The 12,300-nt window shown below is 42.1% G+C and overlaps 1 protein-coding gene across 13 annotated transcripts in view; it reads right to left on the bottom strand.

Moving 5' to 3' along the window:
• The window catches only part of Sh3kbp1 (SH3 domain containing kinase binding protein 1), a 328,667-nt gene that overhangs the window by 242,208 nt on the left and 74,159 nt on the right, over window positions 1–12,300 (bottom strand). For 4 of the 13 annotated variants that reach the window (XM_074063103.1, XM_074063108.1, XM_074063106.1 and 1 more), the window contains exon 1: window positions 11,448–11,609. The exons of 6 other annotated variants lie outside the window; for them this stretch is intronic. In XM_074063103.1, the coding sequence (XP_073919204.1) occupies window positions 11,448–11,498 (51 nt within the window). In that variant the 5' untranslated portion in view covers window positions 11,499–11,609. Of the gene's footprint in view, window positions 1–11,447; window positions 11,614–12,300 lie in introns of those variants that run through there. 3 more of the 13 variants (XM_074063109.1, XM_074063113.1, XM_074063110.1) reach the window with 3 other exon arrangements.

Here is a 12,300-nt window from a genome sequence, read left to right as displayed (position 1 = left end):
CCTGTGACAGGCAGAGGTATGCTGATGGCAAATGAGGCCCCAGTATAACTGATGTTACGGGTTAAACTGTACCCCTAAAAGATTTCAAGTCCTAACTGCCAGTGCCTTTGAATACGATGTTACTTACAGAGTCACTATAGATGGCCAGGTTAAGATGAGATCATGTAGGTAAGCCCTAGTTTAATATGACGTATTCTTGCCAAATGGCAAATTCGGATAGAAACATACACCTGGGGAGAATGGCATGTGCAGATGAAGGTAGAAATCTGGCTGCTGTACCTTCAAGCCAAAGAATGCCCTAAAAACCACCAGAAGCTAGGGGAGAGCAAGGAACATATTCTTCCTTACAGAGTTCAGAAAGAACCAGTCTTTCTTTCTGGTTCACCCTGATCTTAGCCTTCAATGGAAAGGTTCCATTGGTTAAGTCACTCAGGCTGTGGTACTTGTCACAGCAGTATGGTAAAACGAATACAGTGGATATTAGGTACAATAAGTATTCACGCCACACCAAATGTCACATTCAATCAATTTTAGCAGCAGAATCCTTGTCTTAAATAAGATTTTATCTGGAACCTCAGTATTTTAACAGAAGAAAAAGATAAAAAGAAAATATTTCAATGCTTGCTAAACCCATGAAATACTTACCTTCTCTGATCACGTGAGTTCTTTGCAACTCTATTTGAAAAGAACTTAAAGGAAAGTACATGAGAGAAAAATAAAACCCTCAAACCAGGCCAGAGCCAGAAAACCTAGGTGAGGTAGGGGAGCGATGACTGCATGACGATTTCAAGTGACTGTGCACAAGCACCTATGACCAACTGGGCACTGCCTGCTCTCCACATTGGCTCCAAAAGGCAGGTGTTGCTGTCCTCTTTAGGGAAGAGCTAACCCCCCTGTGTGAGTCTGCTTAGATGGCCAGAACAAAATGCTGCAGCCTGATGATTAAATAACAGAAGCTTATCACCTCACAGTTCTGGAGACCAGAAGTCCCAAACCAGAGTGCTGGCAGGTTTGGTTTCTCCTAGGCCTCTCTCATTGGCTCACAGATGGCTGCCTGCTTACTGTGTCCTCACATGGTTGACCCTTTGCATGTGCTAATCTCCTCTGCTCAAAAGGACACTAGTCATATTGGGTCAGGTCCTCACTAAGGACTCGGTTTTAACTTAATCACCTTTTTAAAAACCCTATCTGCAAATGCAGCCACATTCTAAGGTACTGGCAGCCAGGACATCAACATATAAATACAGAGGAACACAAATGAGCCCTAACAGCTCCTTAAGGGAAAAGTCCCAGAGCCCATACACCAACCCAGAACCATTTGGCCCCAAAGGCCATTGTCCTTGGATTACATAGTCTGACTCTAAAATGTCCTCTTCATTTGAGTAAAATGCATTACTTGAACAACTTCTGGTTTTTCTTTTTCTATCTATTTATTTATTTTGGAGGTACTGGAGTTCGAACTCAGGGCCTCATGCTTGTAGGCAGGTGTTCTATTACTTGAGCCATGCCCCCAGCCCATTTTGTTTAGTGTACTTGGATATGGTCTCACACATTTTTGCCCAGGGTCAGCCTTGGACCATGTTTCTCCTATCTATGCCTATTGCATAGCTAAGATTATAGGCACACATTATCATGGCCAGCTTATTGGTTGAGATGGAGCTTAGTAACTTTTTGCCCTAGGCTGACCTCAAACTGCTATCCTCCCTATCTCTGCTTCCCAAGAGGCTGGGATTACCAGCACATCTGGCCTGGGTTTTATTTTTCAGGAGTCTTACTTCAGGTCCTAAGCCATCTACCAGGAAGCATCTGACAAAGGATGCCCAAGTGGCTCAAGCAGAAGAGTGCCTGCCTAGCAAGTGTGAGGCCCTGAGTTCAAATCCCAGTGCTGAGAATAAAAGAAACCAGAAAAAGGAAGCATCCTGTCAGCAGACCCCAAATATAAACCATCAGAGAGTTGGCAAGAAGAGAAAGAAAAAACACCCAGACTAAGGCCAAACTTAAACAGGTTTCAGCTTCTACCTCGTAGAGCAGGGTTCCCAACCCTCTCCTCCTCCCATTACAGAACATTGGAAAAGGGAGTACCCCAAGAGTTGACCCAATTTCAGACTCACTGACATAGGAAAGGTTCCCAGAGACCTGCTTCCTCTTTGTGTCTCGGCCTTGGGGTAGCTCACTCCAGGTCAACTCAAAAACTCCTGGCCAAGAGTACAGCAAACATTTGCACTGTCTATCACAAAGCCTCAAATCTCCCACAAAACAGAGGCCATTCACACTGTTAGCAGGAGCTCTAGAAGCTTCTATGCCCACTGGGGTTCAAGGAACCATCTTCAAATATCTACCATCTTCCACCACTTCAAATACCAAATTAATAAAAGATGGCACCTTGGTGAGTCTTCCCTAGGCAGGAAAACAATACTCTGAAGAGTGAGGCAACACAGACCTTTATGAGTGCCATTCTGGGGGAGGCATGTCTGAGAGAGTCTTACTTTATCAAGGACAAGAACCCCATAAAGTAAGAATTCTATGAAGAATACCTAATCGAAATACTTGTGTGCCAAACCCTATGTGCCAGAGTGAGAGGACTAGAAACCAAGTATTTGTTAAAATCAGATAATGACAGCCAGATGCCAGTGGCTCATGCCTATAATCCGAGCTACTTGAGAGGCAGAGATCAGGAGGATTGTAGTTTGAGGCCAGTCCGGGTGAACAGCTTGTGAGAACCCATCTCAACCAATAGTTGGGTGTGGTAGCACACACCTGTCATCCCAGCTACATGGAAAGCATAAGTAGGAGGATAGTGGTCCAGGACAGCCCAGGCAAACACATGAGATTCTACAAAACACGCCTACAGCAGAAAGACCTGGGTGGGGAGGGGCAGGTGGCTCAAGTAGTAGAGTACCTGCTTGGCAAGTCCAAGGCCCTGAGTTCAAACCCCAGTACCACCAAAAAATTTTGACTATGGAGACAAATCTGGTCAAAAATGAAACAAAACAATAAAAGACCCCTAAATGCAAGACCAATAACAACAATATTTTTATATGACAGTGTAAATAATGTCAAAAGAGTAAGAAAAGCTAGAGAATGGAGAAACAGCAGAAAAGTTTTTATGGAAGAGATAATGAGAATAATAATGGTTATGATATGATTATACCATATTTACATTTATTAAATTATATTTACATGTTACATTTGATACAATGTTCAATGACACAGAGTGACAATGTACAATGTGCAATGACATATCTTCTATTTCACAGACCCACTAAGAAGAAAACATTGCAACCTCTTTAGTAATGAAGGTCCATTTCTAACCATCTCAATTCCAATTGAGATTTGTCATCAAATGTCACTGAAATTGGTACTGTCTCTCAACTTTGTACATGTACTTCTTATTCCATGAGTAAACAAAGTAAAATCCAGTTTTGGGTCAATCCCAAAAGAAAACCAGCACATACACACACCCCTGGGCACACCCTAGGCTCCATTCCCTACCACAGTCACTATAGGGAGAATTAGGGTCCCTTCCCTAACCAACTATGTACATGAGATTCTATCTTTGTGTTGCTAATTTACAAACGTCAGGAAAGAAAAATGCCTGTTGGTGGAATGGCAATTTAGCAATATTGGTCGAAATTTAAAGACACGGGCTCTTAACAAAACAGCTCCACTATAGGATAGACTTACATCAAAGAGGGTGATTTGTTGCAAGAGGAAAAGCTTAAAACCCCAAACAGGTACCAATTAAACAGAATAAGGTGCTGAAGCAGAAAGATACATTAAGCAAAAAAAAAAAAAAAAAGTCTAGTTGGCTCATACCTTGCATATTGTTGCTCAGTTCAGGGATTTTAAAAAATATTTTATATTTTAATTTTTTTGTATATAAGCAGGAAAATTCTAGAGAATGAAAATCCAAGGGGTGGAATGGTAGGGAAGTTTAAGCTCTTCTGTACCATTTGAATGTTTATACTCTGTGTTTATAATTTTGTAATTTAAAACACTTAAGAAAAATCCATGGACAATGAGAATTCATGAGAATATAGCCTTAAGTTTCTCTCAGCAGTATGCAGAGTCTTACAGGAAAGCTCTACAATCGTCGCCAGGCTAATTCCTTCTCAGGAAGTAGCACAATATGGTTAAGAGTGGGTTTCACAAACAAGGTATGAAGGCTAAATGGTTTCTTATTAGTCATCATTTAATTAGAAACCCGAGAACTTTCTACACTCCATTCTGCAAACCTGGTGCATAAATCAAATTTTTAACAATGCATTTTTCATAATTTTAAGAGGCAAAGGTATATAACATAATCCAAATACCATCCAGAACATTATGAAATAGGTATCTTTCTTTGGGGGGGGTGCTAAAAATGACAATGATTATAATTTCTATGAGAAAAAAGTTGTGAAGGGCTCACGTACATACATAGATACTCATAGCTTTGTGTGAAGTAGCAAAAACAAAATGGAAACAAACCAGGATGTACTCAACAGAAGACCGAGTGAGTAAACTGAACAGCCATAAAATGAAACATTATGCAGACATTAAAAACTGTGTCACTCTATATTATAGATACAGAAATATATTTGTGGTATATTCAAGCTTAAAAAGCTGGTTACTGTATCATTTTAACGTGGACCTATTTGAAAAATTATACCAATGGTTATACACCTATCAATGCATTGTAAAAAGTTAGGAGATAACACTAAACTATAAACCGTGGTTACCTCTGGACAGTAGGATTATGGGAGATTTTATATGTGCATATTTTGGTTGATCTTTAACTTTTCTATAAAAATGTTTTCAACTATGTGATTTTTTAGCTTTAAAAAATGCTGGCTATCTTCTCCTTCCTTGGCAGATACTGTGCTCTTCCACAGAAGAGAATTCAACATGAAATATGTTGCTTTTTCTCTCTTCTGCCCCTTTGCTGACCTTTTCATGGTTCTTCTTTTGATGTTTTAGAAACTGGAGAGGGGAAAGGTGGCAGGTCTAACATTTTCAAGGATGCCTTTCCCTCTTTTAAATGCAGCTATATGTCAAGCTAGTGGCTTCTAATCAGGGGCATTTGGTAATGTCTGGGCTCCTGGTATCTAGAGACCAGAGATCCGGAAGATGCTACCATCCTACAAGGCACAGGCAGGCCCCTCAATAGAACGAACTGGCCTAAAAGGTCAATGGTGCTGAGGTTAAGGGACCCAGCGTCAGGCTAATGAGCCTCCAGGTGACTCATTAGTCCTCCACGAATGGCGCATTCCAGGGCTGTCTAAGAACATCTGGCACCAGAGAGGCAGAATCCCAGAGTTGAATCTGGACCCACCTCTTTTCTAGCTGTACAAAGCAAGGCAGGTGAGCATGCCATGCCGTTGATCTCCCTCCCTCCTCTGTAAGTTAGGAATCATGCTACCTACCACCCAGTGTGTACAAGGAGCTTCAGCACAGTAATACAGGACAAAAGGTTTTGTCAACTATAAAGCACCATGCACACATGAGTGGCATTACCATCCCGAGACCCTAACTGTCTAGGTTTACCAATGAAAATACGCTCAGGGTTTCACTGTGTCTTTGCCTGGCACAGTCCCACTGCCCTGAACTGTTACCCACTTTGGATACCAACTTCACTGTGATTTTTACCAAGCCTGAAAACCATTAAGTGTATTTTAATATATCTTCCTTGGCCTAAATTATGAGGCACCAGAATTCAATGACTAAATGACAAGACCTGGAATCAAAAGCAAAGAGACAAAGACAAAAAATTAAAAGACAGGAATCAGACTCCTAAGAACCCCAGCTCTACCTCTTCTTAGGTGGGTGACCAATGAAAGTGATGTGGCCTCTCTGTGCCACAGTTTCCTCATCTGTCTATTCAAACTAGAACATATCTGAACCAGGACATTTGAGAGTGAAACTAGGCACTACCAATGTTAATGACAGGACAACAGATGTTCACCAGAGCTGTCCCCAAGCAAACAGAAAACATAAAGTCACTCTTTAAGAAAGGATAATTACAGTACACACCTCACAGGCCTGTTGTGATGACTAAATCAGGTGAAAGAGGCAAAAACACATAGTACAATCTCATTAGATGCCAGCTATGATTATAGGACTTTCTCTTCCACATTCCTTCAGAAGTTCTTAGTGTCCAGGCACAACACTAAGCACAGAAAAAATAAAAGCAGGTACCGCCACTCTCTGCCCACTGTGGACTTCTTCCTTTTGTTCCACAAAGTGGTTGTTCAATTACCAAGACTTTTTTTACAAGTACACAGTCAGGACACATGCATGAGTAAACACAAACCCACCAACCAGCATTACAAGTCAACAATGTCCAGGAAACTCATGCCAAACACGTAACAGTTAAAAGTCTCCTTTATAAAAATGAACAATGACTTAGAGCTTACCTATTCAACAAAGACAAAAGGATGTAATTATTATCCCCAAGTCCCTAATTCAGAAGGCTATTTCAGTTTGACTAAAAGCTATACATGAAGAATCTCACAAAGGGCACTAATTAATAAAACTGTGTAACAGCATTCAATGGTTTTTTTATTTGTGCATATTAATAGCACAAAATAATGGATTTCATTATGATATTTTCATACATGTATATAATGTATTTTGCTCACATTCACCCCCATTATCCCTCCTATCTCCTCCTGCTGGTCCCGTTCCTCTTCCCAGATGATACCCCTTCTACTTTCATGTCTTTTTAAAAAAAATCTAGATTCCCTGGTCCCCTTCCTCTTCCTAGATGGTCCCCCTTCTCCTTTCATGACTTTTTAAAAAAATCTAGATTCCACATGAGCGAAAAAATGTGATGTTGGTCTTTTTGAGTCTGGTTTACTTTGCTTAACGTGATGATCCCCACTGCAATCTTCCCGCAAATGACATACTTTCATTTTTCTTTACGGCTGAATAATACATATACCACATTTTCTTTACCCATCCATCTGCTGATGAGTACCTAGGCTGATTCCATAACTTAGCCACTGTGAACAGCTAGCAATCCATTTTTAAAAACATGTTACAGTACAGCACAACCCGTTCCAATGAATTACGTGCAGTGGGGTCACCAAGACTGCCTTACGGAACCCATACATTATGAAAGCAAAGTTTCTCTGGTTTGCTTTTATATTGAGATGCATCTGTATCTTTTGCCAAGAAATCAGCACTTTATTCAGTAGGTTAAAACAAAAAACTTGACACTCACCAGGAGAGGAGGATGTTCCTTATTTTACACAGACGTTCATTAACCTTTAAGGCCTTGGGACTCTAATCACAAATCCCCTTTCCTCTTTCCCACCTCTCCATTTCAATAAAGCTAGTCTCCATTACCATAGCCATAAATTCTCACAGCCAAACTCAACTGAAGAGCCTTGTGTTCTCCCCCTCCTCCCTGTTCACATTTTACCATGCGCATTCTCAGTCAGCCTTCCTTTTGTGCCAATTTCTGACAGCCATTAGAGAGGCCACATTCCACTCTTTCAGCAGTTGTGAGATCTAAAACTCCAGCCAGGCACTATCACAGAAATGCAAAATACAGAACTCCACAAAGAAAGGGTCTATCAAATAACTTGTATGTGCATAATTCAGAACAAATTAACAGGCTCTCCACTTCTGTTTTGCTCCATGCCCGTCTTGACTGAAAGAGGCTAAGAAGCAGTGGCATGTGTTTTGATCTGGTGCTGGCTACACAGATGTGCTTGGTGTGTCAAAAGCATTTGTGCATTTTTATATATGTATGTTGTATTGCCACAAAATTGTTTTAAAGCAACTCACAGCATGTAAACCTCTACACAAAGCAAGCATAACTCACACATCAAATACAGAAGTGTTTGTCAAGTTGAGCTGCCACCAATCAGAGGGCCACAAAATCAGTTTAGAAGGGCTTGACTGGCAGCTGGGTGTGGTGGTGCATGCCTGTCATCCCAGCACTTGGGAGGCTGGGGCAGAAGGATAGAGTTCAAGGTCAGCCTAAGCTATGAGATCCTGTCTCAAAAAAAAGGGGGAGGAGAAGGAGTAACAAGAGGAGGAGGAGGAGACAGTCCTGATCATCATTTTTTTTTTAATGGAATAGAAAACGCAAGACAGCATCACACACACTGAGTACAACCATTGTTTCAGAAAACTTACTTCAGTTACACACAGACATGTGGACTGGGTTGCTGGAGGTTTTTTTAATGGGGATGGGACTTGAGACAGGGTCTTACTATGTGGCCCAGGCTAGCCTGGAACTTGCCATGTATCCTAGGCTGGCCTCAAACTTTTGATCCTCATTCCTCAGCCTCCCAAGCAGTGGGATTATAGGAATGTACCACCAAGCTGGGTTCCAGAGTTTTTGTTTTTGTCTTTAACTGCAGAACATGGTCAAAAATGCCTAAGAAACACTGAATATACCAACAGATAATATATTGAAAGCCAAACAGACCTGGGTTCTAATCCTGGCTGGTTACAACTTATGTGCCTGAGAATAAGTCACCTAACCTCAGTGAACCTCCATTTTGCCATCTCTACATTGAAAACAACATTATCTACTCCCCAGAATTGGTGTGAAGGTCTCAATGAGCTAGTGAACGATCTGCCACAGAGAGCTACTTAGACACTGTCTCCAGCCCTGCTGCCATTTATGTTGTGCCCTGAGCTAGGTTCCTCACTAGTAAGAAGTTTCAAGGAAACATACAGAGAAGGGCAGTACCTAGGCGGAGCCTCCATCACATGACCCCATCCAAGTCCCAGGGAGAACACTAGCATTTGAGAGAAGACAGTGGGATGGGGGAAAGCTATTGCCCCAGCACAGTTGGTGATAAATCATCTGGTTCTGGATTCTGACCAGAGGGAAAACCACTTTCCAAGATAATAGGGTTTTTCCCATTATTCTTGGCAAGAAGTGGAGAAAGGCAGAAGGGGAAGCAAGCCTTGGTTAAAAAAAATAAGCATTTGTTTCAAGCAAATCACTCTGAAGACAGGTGGTTTTCGTTTTGAGAACAAAAATGATGCTTAAAATAGTTAGAGTGTGACTCCAGATACCAGCCAGGGGCTTGCAAAGAGAGGGAAACAGAACTCTGGGGCCTGGAGTGCTCCCAAAGTGCCCACACTGTGATGGATGCAGATTGGCGAGACGGGGATCTCTCCAGAAAACACATGACTGTCTTAATGACCTTGAAGTCACGAACTACTTAAACCATTGGCTAAATTACGAAGATCAACTATTCATGCAACAAATATTTACTGAGCATCTACTATGTATCTGGAACTGATTAGGGGCTGAGGATACAATGGGAATCAAAGAGAAAAAGCCCCTGCCTTCCTGTAGCTGAAACTCCTAGTGGAGGAGACAGCAAGTGCCAACAAATTGATGAGCCAACAAAATATTTACAGGCTGTGATACAGATACTCTGTAAGAAGTATGGCGATATGATGAGAAGGAAGAAAGGAAATGTATGACAGAGGAAGTCCCTTTAGGTAAGATGGCGCAGGAGGGCTGCTGAGAGTCACACCAGAAAAAGGAGGAAAAGCCAGACAAGCAAGGCACCAAGGAAAGGGCATTCCTGGCAGAGAGAACTACAAGTGCCTAGGCCCAGAGGCAGGGAGGGACATGGTACGGGCTGGGGAGGGAAAGAAGTCTCTTTGGTGGAAAGTAATGGCCAAGTAGGAAGTTGACTCTGATGAGGAGGGAAACGCCAGGCCATACAAGGTCCAGCTGATCACGGAAAAGGATTTCAATGAAAAGCAAGAGAACTTCCGAGGGTTAGTGCACTGTGATACATCACTTTGATGCTGGTTAAGACAAATACCACTCTTAAATCATCACATGCAAACCAAGTATCCAAGTGATACGATGTCTCCAAAATAAAGGATAAAAACCAGCACCGTTTAGAGCTCACTGATACATAATCATCGAGGAGTCTTGCCAGCTAAAGGCAAATGACTTCAGCTTAAATATGAGGTGAAACATAAGGAATTCAATGGGAGAAAGGAGAACTTGTGACTGGCAAGAGAACACTATTATTACCAATTAACTCACAGTTAGCAAATACAATGCAAGTAGTAAAGTTAAGTAATAAGGCAGATTCTAGAAAGTGCCCGTTCATACACACACACACAATCTAGTGGGAAGGCAAGTGGGGACTGATCAATGTGCCTGGAGGTCACCAAGATTTATGTAGGGGTAACTGAAAAAAGCCAATGGAAAAGCACTACAACAGAAATGAAACAGACTGCTGAGCAGTTTTCATCAGGGTTTACCTTTTCTTTTTCTTCTCCCTCTCACCAGCTGAATACAGGTATTCATAGCTTCTAAACTTAAAACTGACGAAAAATGGCTCTTCAGAATTATCACTGTCTCTCGAGGACTCAACTGCACGCACAGCATCTTGACTCAGGTCCCAAGGCCCCAGCATCTTTAACTCCAACATCTCTTTAAGTATAAGCATGACCCGCTAACCCTTCTCCCCAGGACTTTGCAAACTAAAACAACCACCTGGAGCTATGGGCTAAGCAAGGCCACCTAGCCAACCCCAAGATCAAGCCTATGACACCAACCAGGAGAACTTGGCAGCCTCCAAGGCTGCCCCAAAACAAGCCAGGACAGCAACACTGGTGACATCTTACAGAGCCCACCACACTACTTGCATGTACAGTGAATGTGTCCCAGAAGAACAGGGGTTGAATCAGGCAACCAAGTGCCAAGTGCTTTCACATTCATTACTTCAAACAATCCAGCAGTCCTATGAAGGGCTATGGTTGAGATTTTCAGATGAAAAAGAGACTTGGAGGGATTTTTGTTAGTGGCCCAAGGCTATAAAGTTAGCTGAGTAGAGATTTGAGCCTGGCCTGATACCTCAATTGGCATCTAGCAACTGAAGATTGCTCCTGACAAACCCCAAACTGACTTATATCCCTCCTCCCATCTCATGCTTACCACCCGACTTTCCTCCATCCACCATAAGAAAGCTGGATTCCGTACCTGGCCTCATTCCAGACTCTCAAATCTGGTGGCTGTCTCAAAATGTTACCTGCTCTCAGCCCCCCACAGGGATTCCTTACTCCCAAAATGGACCCTGCCAGGGTTTGGCTGGATAGGGCTGTCTATGTGCAGTGTCCCTTGGGGAAACACATCGGGCTGTAGATAGCAGCCACAGAAGGGAAGAAAGACCAAACCAGATGATAGGGCTGTTCAAAATCCTTACACATGCTGCTACAAAAGGAACTCAGCCAAAAGAAGTCACTTCTGTCATAGAGGGTCGCTTGTGAAAAAGAAAGTCCCTTTTGCCACAAACAAAAACCAAGAACTGGGTCCAAGTGGAAAACTGTGTTGGTCATCATTTCAGAAGGACTGAGCCAGAATCAAATTCCCTATCAGGTCTCCCTATTGGCCTATGAAGTTGTCAGGCAACAGGCTACAAAAAAATGTAGACATAACCACAATCGAACTATACCTATGACCTACTTACACTCTCAGACAAGTCTGCGGCACTCAGGGCTTTGGCTGCTGGCAGCTCCATTCTGTAAAGTACGAAATGGTGCTTTCTGGCTGGCTGGCTGAACTCCAGGCAAGAGTGAGTTCCGTGCTCTCCGAGAACTGCAAGTCTCTCTGCTGCACTTGGCAGAATGATTCTAAGCATCCTGTCCTGTACCCAACCCTCTGCCCCTCCCACTACATTCACACTGGTGGGGCTCTTTTTTTTTTTTAAGTCTTTACACTTATTTCTGTCGCAAATTAAGTGAAACTCATTTTTCAAAATTAATCCAACCTCTGGCACTTGAGAGGGTGGAACCTTTACAACCAAAGAGGAGGAAGAGTCACCTAATTAGGAAGAAGTTATAATTAACGTCAGAGAGAAGAGAGTTAGAGAACCACAGAGTCTGCAGTAACAGCAAAATGGAGATTATTTGAGACAGCTGAGACACTCCACCCAGGCCTCCAAAAGGAGACATGCACGGGAAACAAAGGGCATATGGTGTTTGCTTTCTTCAACATCCGTTCTCACCATTAAGAGCTGCACCAGCAAATGCTCATTACTTAACATGTGGACAAACCTCACCCTGAAATAGTCTCTGAAATACAGCTCATAATCGAATAAATGACTTTGTAACACAAAGGCCTACCTTGATTTTTATTACAAATAAAGCAGAATTTAATAAAGGTCTAATAATGGGCAGAAGTGTCTACTTGGCTTAGTGAAGTGTGAATTATACTTGAAAGAAAGTCAATTTTTGGTAATTTCAAGCTCATAACTGGAATACTGACATATTCAGAGCAGGACTTTATTTTTCACAAGAAGAGATTCCAATAACTAGATATGA

This window comes from Castor canadensis, chromosome X, assembly GCF_047511655.1.
Source record: "Castor canadensis chromosome X, mCasCan1.hap1v2, whole genome shotgun sequence".
Lineage (NCBI taxonomy): Eukaryota > Metazoa > Chordata > Mammalia > Rodentia > Castoridae > Castor > Castor canadensis.
Note: the sequence above shows the minus strand (reverse complement) of the source record. Positions and strands in the feature narration are given on the sequence as shown.